Source organism: Ruditapes philippinarum, unplaced genomic scaffold, assembly GCF_026571515.1.
Source record: "Ruditapes philippinarum isolate M1 unplaced genomic scaffold, ASM2657151v2 ctg168_1_1_1_1, whole genome shotgun sequence".
NCBI classification, from domain to species: Eukaryota; Metazoa; Mollusca; class Bivalvia; order Venerida; family Veneridae; genus Ruditapes; species Ruditapes philippinarum.
Window position 1 is genome coordinate 167,051 of NW_026854841.1, and position 27,280 is coordinate 194,330.

General features: G+C 28.7%; 1 protein-coding gene and 1 long non-coding RNA gene across 2 annotated transcripts in view; both read right to left on the minus strand.

Annotated features, from left to right (window-relative positions):
• The window catches only part of LOC132741252 (receptor-type guanylate cyclase Gyc76C-like), a 221,317-nt gene that overhangs the window by 60,518 nt on the left and 133,519 nt on the right, over positions 1-27,280 (minus strand). Inside the window, exon 4 of the mRNA XM_060729382.1 lies at positions 4,710-4,856. Coding sequence (XP_060585365.1) covers positions 4,710-4,856 — 147 coding nt within the window. The remainder of the gene's footprint in view (positions 1-4,709; positions 4,857-27,280) is intronic.
• Positions 1,546-3,290, minus strand: LOC132741253 (uncharacterized). Its single transcript, XR_009627260.1, has 3 exons — positions 3,132-3,290; positions 2,632-2,741; positions 1,546-2,290 (listed from the first exon to the last, which is right to left on the minus strand). It is a non-coding gene; the product is annotated as an uncharacterized LOC132741253 (long non-coding RNA).

A 27,280-nucleotide genomic window follows, 5' to 3' on the forward strand; every position in this document is an offset into this window, starting at 1 on the left:
TTCCTTTTCAACATTATTTCATATTCATGACAATATGAAAATGATTGAAATTTATAGCCGACCAATTATTATTCCTCACAACTCATGATAAATTTTCTTTATATACAGGTATGTGATTTCATGGTTGGATCTTGAGTACTTGTCATGGCTCTTGATTTATTTTGGAGTGTTCACCATCAGATTAGAAATCAAATAGTGATATACCACCAGGCATAGTTGAAAGGAAATGTCCATACACAGTCTTGGAGTACATAGTGGTAGAGACATGGCAGTCCATTACAGATTTTGACTGAATTAAAGCTTCTTAAAGCTCCATGTCTTGTGTAAACTGTCTGACTGAATGTTTGTATTCTAATAAAAACTAAGGTTGAAGACACTTCAAAGATATTATGTCAGTGTAAAAATTGTTAAACAAAGTATCTAGCTTTGTTAGAAATAAATAACATGTCTTTATTAGAAATAAATAACCTGTCATTTGTAAACTTTGTATTAACTTAATTATTCAAGATAATTTATCTTCTGCAAATGGCTGCCCAAAAACAGTTTTCAACCAGGCATCGTGTAGTTTTTCAAAACAGTTAAGATAAATTTGTTATAAATAGACTTGTAAATTAACAGGAATGGTAAAAAGATAAATGTTCAGCATTAAAATGTTTCTATCTTGATTGAGTTTCATTTCATATTATCACCATGATCACTGCAATTTGTAAAAGTATGTAATCTTTAACCATTATTTAAATATCATAAAAAATCATCTCAAAGAAAAACTTGTTTCTGAGGCAAGATGTGTAAAATTCCTTCCAGTTATAGCCTTTCACTGCTCTTAGAAAAGCCATGATTTGCATTGTACATGGCAGGTAGTAATACCAGAGTAAACAATATTAATGCAATTCATCTGTGTTGAGTATTCTGTAGCAAAACATTAGCTTGCTAGCCCTTGTAAGCCCAAGTCTCTGTCTTAATTGGAGAAGACTTGCAATTCTGCATTCCTTGAAGATTTTTAGTATCAGAGGGGTAGTTATTACATACCATATACTTCTTTGGGTTTCAAATTACCTGTTTTATAATGTATATTGAACCTGTTGACATTTGACCAAAAGTGAATTATCTATACAATACAGGCAAAACTTAGGGTTTGCACTTGATACAAAACACTTACATCACTGATACATTTATATACCCATTGGAACTGTTTCAAAAATTGTCAATGTTTAAAAAAAAAAAAAAAAAACACCACACAATGCTTTTAACTTCTATCCATGTATATTTGTGTAAATGTAGTCATTGAAGAGCTGTCAAGAACTTTTTCATCAATATTATTTAGATAGTGTCTGTTTCGATTTCAGGACAGACAAAATTCAAATGACATGCATAGTATTTAATATAGTCAATGCTTGCATATTCAAAGCAATCTAGCCATTGCTGTTAGAGAATTAAAGTACACAGTGACACTTATTTTACAGATGAACTCTTATGATCAAGCACTTGCTATAAATATATGCCAAATAGTAGAAACAAAAAACAGTTCATAAGTTTAATAAACTTTTATTTTTACACAATTTATAGTGCACTGCTTAGCATATATATCACACTGATTTTCCAGTGGAAGAAAAACTTCAGGAAAGCACTTGGAATTATTTAAGTTATTTGGACGATGTAACTTTACACTGTGAATGTCTACTGATACAAGAATAAGAATATTTCCTTTTACAAATGTAAAGACTTTGAAAATTAACATGAACAAATTATCATAGAGTTCTAAATCATATTCTAATTGAAAAATGTTCAGCTTGATATCAAAGCTTTGATTGCAAATTTGTGAGCTTATCAATGATTACCTCACAATATTAGTAGTAGATGATATATAATATTTTTGCTAATCTTTACTTCATAGTCATTTAATGTCCATAATGTCATATGACTATACTGTGATTCCATGAAAAAACCTTATCTCTGGTGTGTAATCAGCTTTGGTACATATAGAGTATCTAGTTTTAATACTTAAAACTGCAATGAAATGTGGATATTTTACTCTGTTTCTATCATTGTGACATTAACATGTTAACAAGATCATAGAGTCAAACACCATAAAATCATACTCTTTATACATTTATGTCATTCATTTTCTTCAGGAAAGTACATTTTGACTATTCTCAGTGGCTTATATTAAACTAATATTTCACTGTAACTATGTGTTCTCTGATATCATTCTCAAATTAAGGAACTGGAAGATGGTAGTTGCAATAAAGGTCTTCATGGACAAATCCTCCTTCATCTTTTCCCTTTTTATCTGCAGAATGAAAAATCAATAAATATGTTGTTACAAGTGTAAGACACTAGAAATGATATTTACATTACATTTAATAAGCTGGTCATGATTGACAGAAAAAATTCATATTTGAAGTAAATAAACATTAAAGATAAACAACAACAAATAATATATAACAGTCAAAAATATTGATCTTCTTGAATGTGAAACATGACTATTCTTAATGTTTTATTTAGGCCTACTTTATATCAATAATCATGCAGTGAAATCCAAAAGTTATTAAATTATAATAATATATTTTGATAATTGTTTATCTTTCTGATCTCAACTAAAAATTAATCAATTATTTTACATGTATTTACCTTTGATGTATAGATATTTCAGGATCATAGGCAGTGCAAACAGTTGATTAATGGTCCATATTGAACAACTTTATATTCTATACTTGTCATATACCTCCTTGTCTATACATCTGAAATGGTTTAATCAAAATATTATATTTTTTAATTCAATCATAATTTGCTAGGTACCATATTAACATGTATATATATAATTGAAAAAGGAACAATAATAAAAATGGAAGGGAAAAAAATATCCGAATTACTGTGCAATGTCCGAATTTTGTATAACTTTAATATACACTAGAATTAAAGTGTTTAATCCATTGTTTTATTTCAATAAGTTAAAATGGTTTGAATTAATTTCTCACATTCTGTAGTTTTAAAACAATACTAAAAGCTAAACAACTAGAATTCACTACCTTGACAAAACATCCGAAACAATTGTCACTATCCGAAAATAAACTAGTTTTATTAAACTTCTATAAATCCCCCTCGTTTTTTCCGTCAGATAATTGACCTACCTGCATTTTTTTGACCCGTGCTATCCATTCCTTCAAATCTGAAGAGGACCGAAACAAATTTAACTTCTATATCCCTCGAGTTCTTCGGGTAAACTATATGCGTAACGGTAAATAAGTCTGCCGATGTACCCGGAAGTGGTAAATCGAAAGTGAAAGTAAACGAGACTTACGGGCCCTATTGCATTATTGAATATTATGCCGTTTACCTAATTTCCACATACCTTTTTAATCATTTGTATTGGCCACCATGGTTTATCAGCTTAGACATTTATTTTTAAAATGTACTTTAGTTAAAAAATGTCTCCGATCTAACTCAGGCATGTCTTGTTAGACTTGTTTTTTATACAATTTAACAAACCGTTAAGTGCTTGTTCAGGGAAAAGGTTTTATATATTAACTTATGTTGATTTTTGCATTTGCATATATTATAGCTTCTAATGACATAACTTGAATTTAAGAATAATTGTAGCTATAAGGTTTTCATTAAACAGTATTTAAGAGATATCATAAGTAATGGAAAAAAAAACAAAACACTAATTGAGTCAATCTTTAATTGTCAACATATTTATATTCTACATAGTCATCATGTTTATAAAACAGTTCATGACATATAGCACAGCAATTTTTCTTTGAGAAATTTTCTCCAGAGTATAAAATCAAGTTGAACAAACTAGCCAAACAAATACATAACGGAAGGTTAACTCAGAAAACATTTTTTCACTCAATAATTCAAGTTTTGACACTGACAGAGTCCTCTTAAAACGATTTAATCATTGCAATTCCGACACAAATGTCAACGTTAATAGGAATTCTGTCTCACAGAGCGTTATTGAAATGACACCGCATGCAATTTAACCTTTTCTTCTAAATCAGTCATGGTGCTTTACATCAAATAAAATGAAAACACATAACTAACCTCGTGCATCTTTAACAAGTGGTTTTATCTTAGAAAGCATGATCTTTTATAAATCATTGCATTTGACTTCAAATGTGAACGCTTCTTGATATAAATCATTAGAGTGAAGTATTTAATGGAATATATTATTCATGTTATGCAAGAAACATAATTTTTGCTGACTGATCTGCATAATGGATAAAAATCATACTACGTGTATTAGCTGGGGCGCTGCGAATCTTTTCCATAATAATTATTTTATCAAGTTAAGTATTAGTGTGGTAAAATTTCTAAACCTTTCCAACGTATGGTTACTATTATCTTACAAGTTGAGATCGACCAGTTAAGTAATCATAAGCTAACCTTTTAATATTGGCATTTTTATTATCTATTTGCACATCAGGAGCCAGATGAATGGAAAATTAATTCAGGTTATTTGCATTCTGCGGCAGCTAATTTCCCCGCAAAGATAACTATTTTGTATATAGAAATAGATGACAGATATGGAAAATTGAGATGAATTTGAGACGATACCGGACATTTCTGAAATCTTGACATGTTTTTGTTATATATCATGCATCCTTTAATCTTGGAAACATCATGCAAACATAATACGGTCGATACATGTTATACGGGTATCGACTTGGAATGAGTTTGTGATATAATGTGTATTATAAACTTACTTCGGTAGTATTTAAATGGATCTATTGTATCTACTGTCTCATGATCAAAGTAGATGACCACATACTCTCCTGTATCGAGCAGTCCTCTATCATACATGTTCGTCATCATATCAACTATTCCGTTGTACGTGCCCAGAAACACATAAACTGAAAAGATAATATAATAAGTTATCTTATTTGTCCATGGACTTTTGTTTATATAAATTTTTCGTGATGTTAAAGTCGCTAAAATTTCAAGATTTAAAAATTGGAAAAGTAAGTGAATAAATTGGGGTAAACCAAAGCATTGGGTGGTTTAAAGGGATATAAGTTTGAATAAATAAAGCAAAAGGGGGAATAATTGTATTAAAGCGCTCCTGCAATTCAAAGTTGTTGTTTGCAAGGAAAACAAACACTATTTATTATACACCTTTGCCTTTTCAGCAATAAATCTCACAGATCTTACATTCAAAAACTTTATTAATTTATCTTTCAGACAGACAAGATATTTACTCTGTTCACGTACAAAGAAAATCCATTGAAATAGACGTTTTCTATCATTAAATACAAACAGAGACTTATTACAAAATTGAATAAATTGACCATAAATAATGCTGTTTTTTTGTGATTGTGATCAAGCTTAAAGATAAAAGAAAAAGCCTGGGTGTATCTGTTTAAATCGTCTTGTGTTTTTATCATGTTGATTTAATAGATACATGATAAAAAAAAACAAATGACTGATACAAAAACCCAAAATTGTATTTTTCTTTTAATTTTTCTTTTTTCCAAAATTCCCAAGGAAGGGGACAGTTTTTTCTTTTTTTTCTAAATTAAAATTACAAATGTTTTACAATGCTATAAAATAATGTTTTTCCTTTTATTAAATTTTCTCAAAAAGGGGGATAAAAACTGATGTAAAGGTTTTTATAACACCTTATGTCAGGGCGTGAAACCACTTGTTTTAACGGTTTCTGTAAAAATTAAATATGACTTGATATATATTAGAGATCCATTCATGATAGGCAATATGTTTAACGGTAAATGTTCATTGTCTTTCTTGATGTCTCAAAATCAAGTATTTGACCATTCTAAGCTATTTCAGTGCATACACACAGTTTTGTTTACGCTTTTTAAAAATGTTAAATGTAGGAGATATAGTCAGGCGCATTTGCATTAGATTTTTATTCAAACAGTCAAGCTGGTATAGTAGCCTTAGTTTGACGAGGCTGTCACTGAGGGAAAAACATATGCAGCCTAGCCGGGACTCGAAACCGAAACCCTTAGAAACCGTTTCGTGGCTCTACCGACTGAGCTATCCAATCACTTACACGTCGTCTCCCCTAAATAGTGAACAGTTCTAAACCGTTACATACTTTTTATTGAAATTCGTCCTAGAATTTCTCAGGGTTTCTTAGCAATGTGAATTTAACTCTGAACAATATACAATCACGGTGGCCCGTTGGGCGCCAATATATCATTAGGTGAGCAAAATATGCAGCCTTTACGGGACTCGAACCCGGAGTCATTGGAGTAACTTTTAGTGACTCCACCGACCGAGGTATCTACACATCTTCTCCCTTAAATAGTGAATAGTTTTGAAGTTTGACACGACAAAAACAATAAGAAACAGAAACAAACATACAACTAAAAAAATTGAATATTTAATGAGCCCAGTTCAAAAGACAACATAAAATTTTAATATACCGGTAAACAGTGAAACTAGAAAATATCTAATTTGTGTAAATATACTTTTCATTTAACAATTTGAATTCAAAGTACTCCAAAATACAAACTGCAATGATAGCCGATTTTATAGAAATACTGCTTTTACGAAGTAGTGATCACATTTGTGAAGAAATCGATAAAGTTGTGCTTTGTATCATCTGATGAATTCTATGAACATTTCAAAACTTAATATTCAAATGAACAAGTTTTTAGGAATAATATGTACAGTAAAAATAAGACAAACTGATTTTAACAATGTGGAATAACGTAATGTTAAATTTACAAAAGTTATATTGGTTGCAAACAAGGGAACTACGTATTTTATTTATTTCATAGATTTAATGTATATTGGTTTGTTTAATTACTATATTTAGTCTCTTAAACGTTTTTGAGACTAGATTTATCTTTTCATTGTTGGTGATATCAACAGTCTATATTCAATAACGTAAGTTTCACATTGAAAACATTACAAACTCGATTATTCTTATTAACTTAAACGCTGAATTCTGTTAAGATGTTTCTAGAGGACATGTATCATGCACTCGTATTTTACACTTTACAAGGACATGCTTGATATGACCAATCCTACAATGTTTTCAATATGACATTGTTAATTGAAGGTTTTTGTTTCCAATTTTAATGGTATTCGAAAGACTAACTGACATAAAAATCAGGTTGAGAAAAGGTAAGAACGGTGTATTACGATATCATGCTTTTTGTATTCGTCAATAAATATTTTGTCAGTGATTGACTTATCATTTTAGTAAAGCAAGCGATAAGCTTCTTCAATGATTATAGACGAAATTACTCGTTTAGTATTTATAGAGTGCTTAATGTTATAGACACGGCATGGATAGCATTTGTAAAGTAGTTCCCTGCTAATAAAACCTGTTAAGAGTAAATCAATTTTTGTTGGTTTTATATAACCATTGTACAATCCAACTTTTATTAATATTTTCATGATAGCCAAAACGAGTAAATGCCTTTTAACACTGCCAGCTTCAAATTTATGATATGTCACATAAATTCAAATACTTCATTACAGTAATTGGCATTTACTCTCAAACAAAAGGATCATGGTGACATGTTTCATCCTAATCTGTGCAGCCAAATTTTGTAAACATTAGAAATAAATGCTGACAAATGACAACAGAAGCAATGTGAAGTGGATGATTATTGAACTGTCATTTACAGATCTTTACATTTCAGGAAATGCACTTTTTCTCTGTGAAATCCTAATGAATTGAAAATGAACAAATATGAATACAAACAAAATAAGAAATTATATATGAAATTAATGTTTTATTTGTAGCAACTTACTGAATTTGTTCGACGCATATATAACATAATAATGAAAAATCCCAGCATTTAAATCAATATATAAATTAAGTCGTTATATAGACAAGACAGAAATAAAAGATCCGATAAATGAAATAAGACAATCTAACAAATACATATATTACATTACATTAAATTGTACACACATATATATCTTCATTAGAACTGTCGGAAAATCCGTTATTTGTTATTGTGTTAAAGTGAAAAAGAGAGACATATATGAGCACATTTCTTCACATTTGGTTTAGAGAAACCGATTTAGACTTTCCTTACCGAAAGAATATAAATTTGTCGCTTCTGAACTACTTAGTTACAAAGACAAAAAATCAAGTACGTGCATTATGGCAAAGTTAACGGCTTAAAACCTTTGGAGCTTGGATCTATTGGTTTAGCTTATCCTTTATGTATGTAAAAAACATGAGAGAAAATAGTAATATGAGAAAATTCAGATATAGGTGAAATGATGACAAAAGCTTAATCATTTTTATTATTGCTCTCCCATTGATGTTTTATTTTAATTTAAAAACAATCAATAATGTGATTATTATTCTCCTGATCTTCTTCATTACTATTACGTAATGATGTAATTCCGCAAAATATAAATAAAAAAACATATTGATATCTTATAAGAGTTTTCAAATGAATAATTTTAGGCAAACACTTTAAAATCGTAAATGTGATAAAGATTGCCAAACTGAAATTTTGTATGATTAGATCAGCCAAAACTTATAATTTGTAAAAACATTTGGTAAGTGTTCATTGTCATTTATTTATATTGTCTGAAGGCTTGTAACAGGCTCTTATACAATCTTTATTCATCAACTACAGTGAGGCGACCAAATGCTTTTGATTTACTGTAAGCTATGCATCTCTTGGCTGTAGCTGGTGAGATAGTTTTGACCCCTGGTGTTGGTATAATCTTTAACACACGAAGTCGACCAAAATCATCTTTCCTGTCTCGGCGCCATATGACCTTAATGGTTTTTGTGCCCCGTAAAAACAAAAACCAAATTACAAACAAATAGTTTAGAATATTTTAAAATTTTGCATTACTATTGTTTCACATTAAATAGAATCAGGGCAATTGCGATTTAGCTCAATTATGTCTATGATTACCAGGGAGCACTGGGTTTGCAAAGTGTTTCATTCGCGTTTCTGTTAACGTTTTCCAGTTTACCTAATTAACTGATTGCGAGAGAAATCGATAACATGAGAACAACTACTACTCCTCCAATTATAAGTCGAATAATCTAGAACGTCTTTAATAGAACTTTTTTATCATGTAAATAGTGCAATTGTCATATTATTATTCCACTCTATTTTTTTCTTAATAATAAAAATCTAAGTTACCAAATACATTTTTCCAGCTTATCAACGTTATCAATTAACTTTACTTAAGTAAGAAAGTCAAAGTTAAGTTTGATTTTCTCATCATCTTTATAACAAAACATTAAGCTCATTATTTTGAATCTACACGTCCATATTTTCTGTTAATGAATATACTATATATACTTTAAGTTTAATAATTTTCTTTAGAGATTTACAAGTAGATGCTAATTTTAGGATGTTAAAGGGCGGTATAACTTCATCAAATTGAAGCCTTGCTGACACGACCTACTGAGCATGCTATAAACCTGTATATACCGGTATATTCAAAGTTGTATCAGTACTAGTTTCACAGTAAAAACAAATAAACAAATAGAGCAAGACAGGAGGAATTTTAACGGAATTAAAAAAAAATACCTATACAGGTACCTCACAACCTTGTTTGAAAGCGCTAAATTATAAACCTTATGAAGCATGTTTGCCTGCTCACAACAGAGAATGTAATGCTACAGGAAGACCATATCGACAAAGTAACACACAAGTAAAGTAATAGGTTTGTGAAATTCATATTGTGAAATAAACTATCGTCAAAGATTTATTATTATTAAGTTCAGTCCAGACATGCATGAAAGCACAGGGTATGCTTAAATTTGTCTGAAACAGTGGATTTTCATTTAATTTAATTTTTTTTAATTAATCATATAACTGTAATTTACAGTTCAATATTTTTATATGACCTGTCTCGCATGTTGAAGTTCAACACGGAAATACAATTGAATGCCAGGCAAAAGAAAAAATAACCCACTCCAAACATTCCAATGTCGATTGATAGAAACAAGATGTCTTTAACTATTCACCTACTACTTACTTAAAAGAACCATAATATTTTCAAATAGAAACTAATAACGGATCAATAGGATTTATTATTTTCCTTTATTACTAGAAGTTATTTTGAATTGTCTGCTCTTTTTATGGCGTATAAATGTCAATGATTTTTCTTGGGTATAAGTTAAATTCATCAGAGACATCTTTGTTGTTGCTGCATATGGTCTGGAGTTAATATTTTTATAAGTTATGTTGGTTCCGCTCCAAACAATGAGTACTTTGTAACTAAAACTGCAATAAAAAGCACAGGCACAGACGTGATATTAGGTTTAACAATTATTTGCAATTATAATATATTTTTATGAACATTTTCCTCAGGGTTTATGCCAGTTCCATTGTCAATATAATATCATAATTATGAGCCACTGATACAAAGAATAGGAATATTGCCACCTGAAATCGATAATCTCATTTCGATAGGATATAAATGACAAGTCTCGCATATGAAACGAAATGGCCTTTGGTGTTTTCACACATGTGTCGAAGTCTATTGTGTGTCACTTTAGCCAAGAGCATAAGGAATGATAAACGTGTTACAACAATATGTTAGTATATGTTGGTGATAGTATTGTACAAAGTCTTGAATATGACAATCAAAAGAAGTAAAAAAAAGAAACATTATTCGACATTGTTTCTGACACAGTAATCTCCATTTTGCAAAGTATTAAGTGAAGCGAATTCGTTACACTGAGATTCCTCGCCGTCTAGAACAATTAACTTAAAGTAAGCTTTTTTGGTAATCAGAGGTACAAACTAGAAGTTATAATTATGTTGTTATACTAATTTTGTTGTCTATAATGATACAACCACTAACGTAATGAAACATATCTAGCAAAATAGCCTTTAAAGTAAATTGTATCGTTTTGAGATATAATAATGTAAATAATAATAAATCTTTTTATTGCAAATGGATGATGGTTTAAAGCATCTTGTCATGGTTATTTACTTAACGTATTTTATATAGGGCAAAATGGTGGAAATGTTCTTGATAAGTTAGTTGTCAGTTATGACACTTTCATGTAATTTTGCTGTGATAAATGCTTCCGACGGACAAGCCTCCTTCCGGTTATTTATACTTAACAGCACGTGTCAAATGCATTGTGGCAGCTGTAAAATGTTGTCCCGTACTTCACTACAGTGTTATTTTGTTTTTCTGTTCCTTCGGGATCATTGATTCCGGCACATTTTAGTGATGTAAATTTGAGTATGTAGAAATGTAGAAATCTCATTTGAATAAATCATAAAAAACAAATAAATATTTTAAAAAGTTCTATTAATAGAGCAGATTGCAAAGTCCCCGATTTTTTTCTTTTATATTCAGTTCAAAAGTATTAACTATTTTATATATCTTTATCAAACATTTTAAGAGAAAACATAATTAAAGACTATTGAAAAGACGTAACTGATGTAAACGTTTATGGAATTATAAAGGGGAACACACAGGTTCTCGGAAAAATTATTCTTAAGAAGATATATATTGCTTTTCTTTATAATTTATTTGGTATTAAACAGTAAATAATAGCCCGGTAAAATGTACGTAACTATGATTTACTTTATGAAAGACTATTATATGGTAAATCGAGAAAAGCTTGGTTCAGTTATACTGTAAAATGGGGCTGAAGAACAATTATACAGAGCAATAAAGTCTTACCCATTAATCATTCTTCAAGATATAAGTATTTTAAAAGGAGGTATACTTTTTGATAAAGAGAAATGGTAGCATGAAGGTAAATTATTGGAAACTGTTTCACGATGTCAATATAAAAATAACTTATAAACAAACTATTTAATTAAACTAACCTGTTCAAATATTACAAGAAACGCATGTATTTTTAAATATAACTAATACAGAGACAGTTCCAACATTTTGTTATGGATCTGAACTTTGAGATTAATTTAACAAAAAAGTAACAAAATTGTCAAAAAACACTCCTCAGAATTGTATTCTTAAAGATACATGTGTGTCAAACTATCAACTGGAAATGTAACAGGTTTCAATTATTAAGGCCGTTTTCCACTATTAAATCGAATAAAGATATTAAGTTAACCAAGGTGCATCACTGTAAAATATGATAGACAAGATCAACAAGGAAAGGCGGCGTTCAATGAAGCTAGTATCAAGATTTCTGTTCTAACATAATTATACTTGTACATTTTTTGTCTTAATGTAAAAGTACATCAACATGTTTATGTTGTTTTGGCTCAGAGGTCTTGTGTTGCTGGGTCATATGGGGGTTGCGTACATTGAACGCTGCCTTTCCTTGTTGATCTTGTTTATCATATTTTGTTACTAAACATTTTGTCATTGTAAATGTTATATTATTTATGTGGCAATGGTAATTATGAAGTTAACATGACTAGTACACATAGACAAGAGGTGTATTAACTATCAAGAATATTCTTTTGAACCAGTTTTGAGATACTAAAATCTAAAATGCTACAGTAACATACTGTTATACATACATTTTGAGAAAAAGAAATTTCCAATTGTGTAAAAAAATGTTGGGCAATATAATGTGAGGTGGTTGGTGGTCGGTTTTTTCATTTTCTCAAATATTCAATACTAGTCAGACAATAACTGATATCGTATGTTCATGTGCAAGTTCTCAATTATATCAATGCACAAAATCGCAAAAAGAAAATACATTAAATACAATAATCAAGGGTTGATTTTAAAACATCGCTTGGTTTTATGGCACAATCGCTATGTATAGAAAGAATCTTACGAAATATAGGAAAACAAACAAGGACTTTATGGGTAGTCTTTTTTAAATCTTCCACTTAAACAGACAATCTTGTGAATTCAACAAAAGCCCAAGTTAGACTTATTCCACTTCGTACCCTTATCTTACCTTATCTTATAATGGCAATATACAATATATATTTTATTGCGAGCATTGTTGGCACTGTCAAGCGATGTTAATTAACTCCTCGTGCTATTACCGATATTTGGTCTTTATAAGATATAAATCAGATTTAAGCAAGCAATAAACACGCATTAGTGACACGAAGGTCACTTGAGGAAGGAAATCTCAAATTGATATTGATTGATCAAATAATCATGCTGACTGCTTAAATCATCGTCTTAATAAAATATCTACTCTTCCACGATAATATAAAATTCGGTTACGACTGCCATATACATGATAATTTATTGGAATTTTAGAAAAATAAAACACTGATAGTAAAGTAATCACAAATCGCACAAACCAAACAAATTTTTATAAACTAATTAAATAAAAATCTTTCTTAAACTGACTTATTCTATTTCCATGATTTTTCAGTCTTCAACATTTGCTTGATAATGGAAATATCTTGAAACTGACCTAATTTCAATTTCTTATCTGGCGAAGAAAATATATCTTATTTCTACTAATAAAAAAGACTTGCCATGAGACACAAGAACAAGGTCTATAAAAGTATTTATTAATCTATTTTTATCTCTTCTAGATGCTTAATAAGGCATCTTTCTTCGGTAACATTCGATACATGTCATACTTTCTGGAACATTACAAAAACACATGTTTCGATTTTTTTTGGCGTCTCCTTACTATTACTTTCATTGAACAGATGGTATTCAATTTTGTACGGAATATAATGACCATCTTGCACACTTTGTCTAGTTTGGTGGATTTCACAAACTGTTATGATAGCAGTAAAATGAATGCTATATTGTATTAATGTTAAATTGACGTAAATCGTAAATATATTGACATGAATATCTGTAATTAATATTAATCAGAAACAAAGTTTCCATGAAGACAAGAAAACACGATTTAAGTGACACTATCATATTAATCAATTGCAATTATCTATTTTTAAATTACAAACATGAAGTCATTATTTTGTTCTGCCCGACGTGATTTTCAATGCAGAACAGATAGACGTCCAGTTTTCTTGTGTTAGTGTAATATATGTCGTGTAACATTCGTGTTGCGTTGTAAAAGAAGTTTTTATCATAACATCACGTCAACTACGACACAAATTGTTTTTCGTTAATCATCTTTTATCAATATTATTGAATTATTGAACAACATATTTCACATCCATGATAGTTATGGTCAAATAAAATGATTTCTTGAATTTGAATAAAATTGCACAATTCAAACATATAATTTCAAAACAGAAAATTTAGCTTTGTATGAGTCCTCCGTTATAAAGATTTTTCGTCTCTATGATTCAAAGGTTGAACATAATCTTACATTTGGTAATAATTTATATAATTCAAATGAGCCATGGACTCAATTCTTTTTCCAATTGTTAATTGTTTTAAATGTGTGCATGACACACACGATCAAAGTAACTTATGTCTAACTAATATAGTTAGTTTATATCATTGTGTATATAGCATTAACATTTTCCAAAACACAAAATTTCAATGCTCAGGACACCGTATATTTTATTAGACTACGTAAAGGGTATTTGCAATTTTCAGAAACACTCTAATACTTTACTTTATTTCTAGCTGAAACTGTACTCACAAGTTATATCCTTCATGACATATTTATATGCAAAATATTTAATGGGGACACTTCTTGAGAGTAATGAAAATAAAGTACAAATGACTCTGTTTTACAGACAGAACATGAGTGCAACATACATCATGTCCCTAGCATCAACATAATTTTGAACATTTACAATCGGTGTAGACAATAATGTTAGAAAAAATATGTTTGCTTTAACATCATTTCAACACTTTTTATAAATAAATATTTATTTTTTTATTCTAAATTTCAAGAAATTGTATTATTTACAAAGGTATCATCGAATCATTTTCATTAGCAATACAGTTAAAAACTTATACAGATACACAATTAAACATTATGAATGTACCAAGAAAGAACCGAATTGAATCATTACTTATTACAAAACGACAAGAAATTAGTCTACTTGATGACTTTTTCAGTGATGTTTTATATGAATGTTTATTGCAGTATAATGTACTATATTAATCAAACCCGTACGAGCTATTTATGTTCACGTTACACCAATCACTATAAAAGTCTCCTTTTGGACTTTGATTAACTTTCTTCAAGACCGAAATAGCTTTTAATCAGATTTTTTTCTGGCTGATCTGAAGAGAAAAAGTCTCTAAGGAAGTAACCAAAAGCTTATTATCTTGAACAAATATAACTTCATTTCTGCTAAGTATCTTCTTAAACAAATAAATTAAAACAAAAATGTTCTTTTATTTCAAAGAAAAAATAAAGTAATAATGGATTTATACATTAAACTTAACTTGACCAGTATTTTCAGATTTCTTGAAATTTTATTTCATTGTTGTTTTTTTCATTTCACAATCTGGAGCTCAGTGACTTCAAAGTAGTGTAAAGTATGTTAAACTGTATATGTTATACATGTTCTTTTACTTTTACATATGGAATATTTTTCAATGACATCACACCTTACAAAAAGTGTATTGTATTTCAATTATATTTGGCGTATTATTTCTCTTTTGTCGTATTGGAAGCAATATAGAAATTGCTTTGCGAAATAATTGATACGACTACTGGAAAACTTTTCAAAGATCTTGTTGCCTTGATATTGATGTCATTCATACATCTTATGTTTTATATTAGAATCTACGTGCAAATAGTGTGGCGACCAATACCAAGTCGTTGACAGGAAACCACTTTCCCCAACTGCTCTTAGTTTGAGTCCCGCCAGGTACTTATGATTCTTTCACTTCGGTGTTTCTACTACCCGTTCGTGCATGAAATAATGCACGGGGTATCTGAGGACTTCCGACACCAGTAAACCAGTACAGTATTGGTGCGATGTAAACACCCAAAAAAACGAAAACATTGTTGAAAATAAGATGGTATTTTACCTTGAATCTTTAAATTGTTTGATTTATTGTTACTGCAGAAAGTCTAACTTTTTTACCAGTTTAGGAATTTCTGTTTTGTAAATGAAGACAAATGCTCAGAAATGGTCTCCTACAAAGGATTAGCTTTTCTTGTTTATAAACATCCAATTTAGAGTAAAATATGCGTCATCTGTTTATAATGTACAGGTTAAATAATTTACGTTAGACGTTCAAACTATTATTCAATTGGTACAAAATAATTTGTCAGTAATTGTAATCTATGGAAAACATATGGCGCGTTTTATATCGACTTTAAATTAATAAACTAATACGAAAACAGTAATTTCAAGGACAAAATAATGTTTGAAATTAAAAGTTTAATGAAACATAAACGGTTCTCATTTTTGATTCTTATTACCTTAATGTCTAATAATGTAAAAGTTAAGAGGCGCTTGTTATTTTATTATAAATTATTTTTGATGGAACACATGTTTCCTTATAACATGCACTTTCTATAAAATCAATGTTTTGTTTTTCAAGTTTTGCTCCACTTTTCAGATGCTAGGGAATAGTTAAGTGTATTCTGAAAGACACAGAACAATATTAGCCATTATTGGCATTATTATTAAATTATGATAACTGATTCAGCATATTTCTTTGTTGTTATTCTAATATTATTAGCTAAACCGCGTACTGAATTAACAAACTAATTTTGAATACCACAACAGCAGTGTTTCATCAATCCTCTTTACAATCATTCATAAGGGGAGGATTTGTTACTAAGTCACTATGTGTTTACTTACGTTTATCACAATCAATCAAACTATTGATAGTTCCCAAAGTTATAATTATTAACAAATGAATTCATGTTTCCACTGCAGCAACCCTATAACTTTTTATCCATATAAATATCAATTTAGAACTAAGTAGTCAGAATAATAAGGAGTCGCAATAACAGATTGAAACATTTGAACAATTCACAATCAAAATAATATTATTTCAAGAAAGGCAGTTACTAAAGATTCATCAGAAAAAAATGACAAAAGAATTGATACAATTGCTTTTAAATCCGTCTTAAATCAGATATATATTTTTTCAACGTATGTCTTAAAATGTATCGTAACAATATCATCACAATTTCGCTCTTATATATGAGAAAAAATGTCAACTTAATACATTTTCACGGTTGTTATATCTGAGCAACAGTTATTATACCACTCCTTAATGTACATTTTAAATTAATTTTCTGGCAGTGACTGGGTCACACTGGTCATTAAATCAGATAAAGGAGTACAAAAACATTATAAAGAAGTTGAATTCTGTCCGGAGAATATAGATGATACGGTATGAAATGTTAATACAAGAAAAGATGCAGGCACACAAGGCGTCAAAAAAGTCGATAAAGATGATCGTTAAGTGCCAAGAATAACTTGAAAATGGCGATTTTATTGTTATTCTCGCGATAAATGTAGGGTATTAAATCTGTTTATTTCAATCAAGTGTCTTCTGTGCGCTTGTTGAAAAACGTGCAAACAAATAAAAGTGAAGAAGATTATCTTATCGTGTAGTCTGTTACAAAGAGATAACCTTTCATTTTAATTTTATGTCCAATGTACTATCAACAATCAATCACTTAGACGCGAATGCAATGTAACTTATTCCAAAGCAAATGGTGCTGTATTGTTCAGGTATATACATGTATGTAAATAGAATATAAACATATTACAGCCATAACGTTTCTTTTGTTTGTTTTGTAATCGTCCCTTAAATGATATATTCTCTCCTCCGAAATTTATAAATACCATCCATCGAGCTTCTCTATAGTTTTCAATACGATAGTTTAATATGTTCCATATGCACACCGTACGTAGACAAAGTGAAGTGTACAAGATAATGTATGTTTTTGTTTTTTTATGGTTCTCATACAAAGGTATGTATAAGGTACAAGATGCCTAAGACAGAACTTGTTGTTGAAGTGTAGTCATTTACAATAAGGTTTGAGTGTGATCAAACAACATTTGGAGCAAAACTTTTATTTCCATTATAATATTTCTTTTGCCATTTTTATCTTGAGTTTGATTTTCCTTTTTATAATTTTGAAAAAAATCTTTAATTAAGAAATATGTGCAGATTTATAATAAGTTGTTAGTATGAATTGCGTGAAAAAGGGAGCTTTGCAGCTGGAAATGAATTTTACTTACAAATACACCTTGCACAAACGTTCTAAATTATCATTAGATGATAAAGATAGTGATGTTCAATTGAAAGATGGCAAAATTTGAATGGTTTTCTTAACCCTTCTTTTTTTAGATTTGTTTGTTGTTAATTCAAAACAGTTTATCTAATTTCCTAAAGTTCAAGAAGATGCAAAAAACCTTTTTAAATGCGATAAGTTTTATTGTTTCAAAAAACTACTACAAAAAAGGATATGTTATTTTCTATATTTCAGTTCAGAATTCGGTGACATTCAATAACAAAAGGTTTCAGATGACTTTGAATACATTGTTCTTATACATCTAATAACTGATATGAATTAACATTTATTTATACTAACTACGTATCAGATTGGACTTATTGAAAGCAAACAAGATTACGTTGTTACACTTTAAGCCAATTTAAAACAATTATTACTTTTTATTTAAGTAGGATTCTATTGATAATGTCTTAATAATGTTCGTCTGTCTGAATCGAGCTCTTGACATTTAAAAGATAGATATAAAATGGCAAAACATTTTATTTATGTCCCCTGTGTTACTCTAAACAATTTAAGCAGCTTTTCATTTCTAAAAGATTTATTCTCTACGTGTATAAGCAGAACAGCTTCTACCATACAATTTGTTCGATTTATAAACAAAAATATTCATACATTCTTTTAAGAAGACATTTATCTTTTCATGAATTTAACTTTTGATTTTGTATGAAACTCATTTGCCTTGCAATTTCGCCCAATAATAACTTGATGTACATAAATCTGACAGAAACTTTAAGTGCTAACTTCTGTTTGCAACAAATTAAATAGTTTAATTACACATAATGAGAGAATGGAAATGTTCTAATACGTGCAATTCATTTATTTAATTACTAGATGCAAGCGAGGCACTGGTTTTATAGCATAATGTGTTCTTTCGTAACAAGGCCTGAATAATATAAATGATAGTGTTCTTGCTACTTTATCTCCAAGGAAGAACAGTTTATACAATCCAGCAGTGAGATAGTATAGGGAAAGAAGTTAATTTTTGTTTTACATTCTGATTCGAAAAATAATGTTCTATTTTGATAGTCGAGACATCTTGAAAAAATTGACGCTTAACGCTTGATAAAGACAATGTCGACAAAGTAATACAGAAGTAAAATAAAAGGTTTGTGAAATTCATATTGTGAAATAAACTAGCGTAACTGATTTATTATGTTTTAGTTCATTCTTTTATAACAAAAGGAGTTTATAGTAATTATCTTGATACTGACTTGGAAATAAACTTTTCTTTCGTTCAAATGCATTGAATCCCAAGCTGTTTTTACAACTACAGATCTCATATAAAACGCTGTTAAGTTATATAATGTTTAATTTGCGTACTTCGACTTGAAAAAGTATAAATGTTATACATATACTACATGTAAAAGATGATGTCAATCACGTGGTGAATGGTTGTGTGTGGGTCGCTGGCTTGGTGTATTGGTTGGGCAATTCCCTTTAAATTTAATCATAGTTGGCCCGTTGCTGCGCTGGACTGAATGATACGTGCTATACTGCCCTGTGTATATATTATAGGTACACTATACTATCATGTGTACATGTACTATATAATCATGTATTTATGTGCTATGCAATCATTTGAATATGTGCTATACAATCATTTGTATATGTATATTTGGAACTGTATAATCTTTTATGTTTAAGTTGTATACTCATTTATATATGTACTATAAAATCATTTACATGTTGATGTATAATCATATAATACATTATTGCTTTTGTACTGTACACAGTAACCTTCTTTTTTTTTTTCTTTTTTTTTTTCTCACACAATCTCAAATAAAAATTGTGATTATATACAAAAAAGTATAAAAAAAAAGCTTGGTTCAGGATACAACTATATTATAACCAGTCATCTGTTTATCACACTTATATTATGGAACACCTACAAAATTAGAATTTGATGATATTTATTTTAAAAGATATCTTGGTGTTGCACATAATATCATATTATAGACTATAGAAGACAATTCTTCGCATTCTAGTTGCAACATCATTAACTATATAACTTTTTTTTTCTTCTTTTTTTTCTCTTTAGTTTTAAATTCATTGTTTTAAAGACATTTTAAAATTTTCTTTTAATCAGTGATTAAAAATCAAGTTCAAAAATTAAAAGGTGTCATAAATAAATAACTAAAAAAGCCCAACTTATATATTCTAACATAATTAACACATGAAATAAATTAATCATTGACTTTCTTAAAAGCTGATTTCATTATCTTGTATGTAAAGATGTTTTCTTTATTTTTTCCCCTTTTTTGTAAGAGAACTTGTCTTCTGTTCTTTTTTCCATATGTAATTTTTTGCATAATGGATGTTGTTGCAAGTTCCTTTTTTCTTTCTTTATTTTTTCTTAGTTTTATTCATGCTAAACTATATTTTTACTTTTATTGAGGCCATATTATTTAGAGTTGGTTCACCTGGGAGTATGTATTAATTTTCAGTCAAGTGTAGTTATTTTGTACCAATGGATATATAATGATGAATGTATTAAAATAACAATTGTCAATGAGTAATCTTAAAGATTTTCTCTTATAATTGCCGAGGTTTGAATGATAGCATTAAGAGGCGTGATATTTTTAACTTATTCCATACCAAAAAAGCTGATATACTCTGTCTACAAGAAACTCATTTTATTAAAGAATTGAAAAAAAAGTTTACTCCGATTGGGGTGGATTATGTTTTTTTAGTCATGGAAGGTCAAATGCTAAGGGTGTAGCCATTTTATGTAGGAAAAAATTTAGGTATTAAAATAAATTCAGTTTAAAACTGATGACTCTGGAAATTTTATAATTTTACAAGTATCAGTTGATTCAATAAATTTTCTACTAGTTAATGTTTATGCTCCAAACATTGATAGTCCTAATTTCTTTAAAAATATTTTTTGATGTTTTAGATTCTTTTTAGTGATAATGATTCATTAATTTTTTGTGGAGACTTTAATCTTGTTCAGAATCCAGACTTAGATTACCATAATTATAAATCAAAGGTTCATAATATTAAGGCTAGAAATTTTTTTATTAGAAGCTATTGAAGATAAAGACCTAATAGACCCTTTTAGAGAATTACATGGTGATGTCAGAAAATATACATGGAGACGAAACTAACCCTATACAACAAGGCAGATTAGATTTTTTTCTTGTAACAAGTAATCTGTATCAGTTTGTACGTAAATGTGACATAGATGTTAGTTTATAGATCTGATCATTCTATTATATATTTAGATTTTTGTTTTGTTCCTGTTAGTCATGGAAAAGGTTTATGGAAATTTAACAATGCTCTTTTACATGATATTGAGTTCCTTGATATAATAAATAAGAAAATAGATGAAATAAAATTACAATATTGTTTACCAGTTTATGAAAAAGATTATATTTTAGATATACAAAATACAGAAATAGATTTTGTTATTAATGCTGAACTTTTTTTGGAGACACTTTTAATGGAAATCAGAGGTAAAACTATTTCTTATAGCTCGTTTAAGGCAAAGGAAAGAAATGTTTATGAAAAACAACTAATGGAAGAAATTATTCATATTGAACAAAATTTAACAATTGAAAATAAAGACAAACTTTTACATTTACAAAATGAATTGAATGAACTTAGATGCAATAAAATTAAAGGTGCTATGATCAGGTCTAGGTCACAGTGGATTGAATTAGGAGAAAAACCTTCTAACTATTTTTTTGAATTTAGAAAAATCACATTGTTTAGCTAAAACAATTCCTTTCCTAGAACTTGATGACGGAACTTTTATATATGATCAAAAAGATATACTTACAGAAACTTGTTCTTATTATGAAAATTTGTATAAAAAATGTTGTTTTGACTGATGACTCTGATATTGATAAAGAATTAGAGAATTGTGATATTACTATGTTGTCTCAGGATCAATCAGCAAAACTAGAAGGTCTCCTTTCGTATGATGAAGTCTCTTTTACATTAAAAAAATATGAAAAATGATAAAAGTCCTGGATGTGATGGATTTACAGTTAACTTTTTTAAAAACCTTTTGGAATAGAATTGGACATTTTGTTGTAAAAGCTATTAATTATGCATATAATGTTAATTCATTTTCTAGAAATCAGTAATAAGGAATCATAAGATATATTCCGAAAGAAAACAGGCCAAAACAATTTTTAAAAAATTGGAGACCAATTACCTTATTAAATGTAGTATATAAATTAGCTTCAGGTAGTATAGCAAATAGATTAAAAACTGTTTTAGATATTTTAGTGTCAAAAGATCAAACTGGATTTGTTAAGAATAGATATATTGGTGAAAATACTAGATTATTATATGATATAATGAAGTTTACTGAAGATAATAATATGCCAGGTTTAATTATGATGATAGATTTTGAAAAAGCTTTTGATACTCTGTCTTTTACATTTATTGAGAAATGTCTTTCGTTATTCTGTTTTGGTGTATATTTTCATTTTATGTGCAGAGATATTAGCAGTAAAAATAAGACAATGTAAGGATGTTAAAGGCATAATTATAGATGGGGAAGAATATAAAATTAATCAATTTGCAGATGATACATCACTTCTATTAGATGGTTCAGAAAAAACTCTCAATACTGCTTTAAAGTTATTAAGTAAGTTTACAGAAATTTCTGGATTAAAGATAAATTTTGACAAAACTAAGGTTATTTGGATAGGCTCTCTTAAATATAGTACTAGGTCAATTAAGACAAGATGGAAGTTAACTTGGGGTGATACTCAGTTCAAATTGTTAGGTTTAATATTTGATGTTGATTTAGAAAAAATGATTGACTTAAATTTTAATGAAAAACTTCAAAAAGTAAAAAATAGTATCATTCACTGGAAAAAGAGAATATTAACTCCAATAGGAAAAATTGCTGTTATTAAGTCAATATTGCTTCCTTTATTTACTCATTGTTTCACAAGCCTACCAACACCAAATACTGTATTTTTGAAAACACTTAATGACTTATTTTATGATTTCATTTGGGAAGGCAAGGCAAAAATAAAACAATCAGTACTTATTAAAACATACATAGAAGGTGGTTTAAACATGGTTGATATTTATAGTTATATACATAGTTTAAAGATAAAATGGTTTAAAAGATATGTTAGTAATAGCAAAAGTAAATGTTATAAGCTAGTAAACACATTGTTTAATATTGATAAAATTTTTAACACTGGAAAGATGTTTTGTAATTTGATTATTAGTAAAATAACAAATTCTTTCTGGATTGATGTTTTAAAAGCTTATATGGTGTTTGTAGATAAACTTTGTATAGATAATATAGAGCAAGTATTACATATGCCACTTTTTTACAATCACAACTTTTTAGCAGGAAATAGATATATTTACATTCAGACATTATATAATAAAGGAATCAGATTTGTAAAAGATATTATAAATGAACAGGGTAACTTTGTAGATTTGATATATTTAGAACAGGTCACAGGTAAACCTGTGAACTTTTTACAGTATCATAGTTTAAAACAGGCAATAAAAATGTACATGCAAAAGTTAAATATTTTTATTAGTAACAATTTGCTTAATGTTCAATATCCTATAATAAATTGTTATGTTAAAACTTATTTTAACTATGAATAACAATAAGAAATATGTTTATGAAATTATAGCTAAAAATTCAGACATACCTACAAGTCAAGAAAGGTGGAACACATGTTTTAAAGATAACATTAATTGGCAGTTAATATATAGTTATGTTTTCAAAAGTTCTAAAGATTCATATATTCAGTGGTTCCAAACAAGAATTATTCATAGAACTTTAGCTACAAACTCACTTTTGTTTAAAATGAAAATTGTTGACAATAAATTAATAAATTGTGTACTTTTTGTAAATGCTGTGAAGAAACACTTTTACATTTATTTTGGGAATGTCAGAAAATTCAAAGCCTATTTCAATACCTTAGAGAAAACTTACATAATTTTGACGATGTTCTTTGTTGTAAATCATTCATATTAGGTACAGAAAATAAAGATTTTAAATATGACATATTGTTTCTAGAATTGAAAAGATATATTTATTTGTCTAAGAGAAAAAACTTTTTACCTACATGTATTGGTTTTAAAAATAGTTTGAAATTAGCATGGAATATCTATAGAAATACACATTTGACAGATGATGAAAATAATAGATGGTCAATTATAAGATCCTTAATTGCTTAAACTACACTTAATATGTGAAACAAAACTTTACCTCGTAACAGATTGTTTAATTGTTTATTAATAAGTAGTAATTTTTATTGGTAAAATATTTTTGGAAAATAGATGGGTTTATTGTATGCATGTTGTTTATATTTATATGCAAAATATATACTGTAGATGTATTTGACAATAATTACATGAATATAATTATTTTGCAACATGTATATTGTATATTAACAATGTAAGGTATGATGGAGGATGACCCCGACCCCATCATACCTATTACGGGGTAAATAAACGGGGTTACCCAGATGGGGCCTCAAAAAAAAAAAAAAAAAAAAAAAAATGTTTTAGTTCATTCCAGACATGAATTAAATCACAAGGTATACTTAAATTTGTCTGAAACAGTGGATTTTCATTATTATATATCATATAACTGTAATTTCCTGTTCAATGTTTTTATATGACCTGTATCACAGTTGAAGTACAACACGGATATATAAATTTGGTGTTGTTATAAATGTTTTTAATTGAATGTCAGGAAAAGGAAAAAAATAAACCACTCAAAACATCCGAATTTTGATTGTTACAAAACCGATGTGTTATAAAACCAGATGACTTTAAGAATTCATCTACTACATACTTAAAAGAAACATAATATTCTCAAATAGAAATTGATAACGGATCAATAGGATATATTGTAATTGTTAAATTCATCAGATATATCTTTGTTGTTGCCGCATTTTGTCTGGAGTTCATAATTTTTATAAATTATGTTGGTTCCACTCCAGACAATGAGTAGTTCGTAACTGAAACTTTAATAAAACAGACGTAATATTAGTTTTAACAATTCTTTGCAATTATAATATATTTTATGAACATTTTCCTCAGGGTTCTAGACAGTTCCATTGTTAATATAAGATCATAATTATGAGCCACTTATACAAATAATAGGACTATTGCCATCTGAAATCGATAATCTCATTTCGATAGCATATAAATGACAAGTCGCAGATTTGAAACGAAATGGCCTTTGGCATGTTTACACATGTGTCGAAGTCTATTGTGTGTCACTTTAGGCATGATAAACGTGTTACAACAATATGTAAGTATATGTTGGTGATAGTATTGTACAAAGTCTTCAATGACACATTTTTACTTAACAAAAGGAAGGAAAAGAAGAAACGTTATTCGACTTTGACAAAGTAATTTCCATTTTACAATGTAGCAAGTGAAGCGAATTCAAAGCACTGATACTCCTCGCTTGACTTATTATATAAAACAATAAGCTATATTTTGGGAATCTGAGGTACATAATAGAAGTTATAATAATGTTGTTATCATAATTTTGTTGTCTATAATGATACAACCACTAACGTAGTGAAACATGTCAAGCAAAATAACCTTTAAAGTAAATGGTATCGTTTTGAGATATAATAATGTAATTAATAATATATCTTTTAATTGCAAATGGAAACTGGTTTTATACATCTTGTCATGGTTATTTTACTTTACTTATTGTATGTAGGGCAAAATAGAGGAAATATTACTGATAAGTAAGTTGTAAGTTATGGCACTTTCATGTAATTTTTTCTGTGATTAATGCTTTCGACGGACAGGCCTCCTTCCAGATTTTGTGGCAGCTGTAAAATGTTGCCCCGACCTTCACTACAGTGTTTTCATATTTTTCTGTTCATTTGGGATCATTGATTACAGCAAATTTGAGTATGTAGAAATGTAGAAATCTCTTATAAATAAATCATAAAAAATCAAATAAATCTTTTAAAAAAAGTTCTATTAATAGAGCAGAAAGCAAACCCCCGATTTTTTCCTCTAGTATTACCTATTTTATATATCTTTATCAAACATTTATACAATCAAGGATAAAATATACTCAAAAACTATTAAGAAGACGTAACTGATGTAAACGTTTATGGAATTATAAAGGGAACAAAAACGTTCTCGGGAAAAGTATTCTTAAGAAGATATAAATTGCTTGTGTTTCATAATTTATTGGTAGTAAACAGAAAAATAAATATCATGGTAAAATGTATGTAACTATGATTTATTTTATGAAAGACTTTGATATGGTAAATTGAGAAAAGCTTGGTACAGTTATATGTAAAATGGGGTTGAAGAAAAATTATATAGGACAATAAAGTCTTACCCATTAATCATTCTTCAAGATATTAGTATTTTAAAAGGAGGTATACTTTTTGATAAAGAGAAATGGTATCATGAAGGAAAGTTTTTGGAAACTGTTTCACAATTTTCAGATGATGGTGAAACAATGTTAAGACAAATGTAAATATAAAAATAACTTATAAACAAGCTATTTAATTAAACTTACCTGTTCAATTATTGAAAGAAACACATGTATTTTCAATATAACTAATGTAAAACTTCTGTTCAGAATTATGTTTTTAAAGATATTTGTGTGTCAAACGATCAACAGCAAATGTAACAGGTTTCGGTTATTAAGGTCGTTTCGGATTAAGATATTAAGTTAACCGAGGTGCACCACTGTACAATATGATAGAAAAGATCAACAAGGAAAGGCGGCGTTCACTGAAGCTAGTATCAAGATTTCTGTTCAAATATAATTATACTTGTACAATATTTCTCTATTTGTAATTGTACAACAGCATATTTTTTTTTCGGAGGCCTTGTTACCAAACATTTTGTCATTGTAAATGTTATATTATTTATGTGGCAATGGTAATTATGAAATTGAAATGACTAGTATACATAGACAACAGGTGTATCAGCTATCAAGAAACATCTATTGAACCAGTTTGAGACACTTAAATACTACAGTAACATACTTTTATACATTTTGAGAAAAAGAAATTTCCATTTGTGTTCAACAAATGTTGGGCAATATAATGTGCAGTGGTTTGGGTTGATTGTTTCATTTTCTCAAAAATTTAATACTATTTAGACAATAACTGATATCACATGCTCATGTGCATGTTCTCAATTATATAAATTCACAAAATTGCAACAAAAAAATACATTCAATACAAATAATCATGAGTTGATTTTAATACATCGCTTGGTATAATGGTACAATCACTATCTAAATAAATAATCTTTCAAAACAGG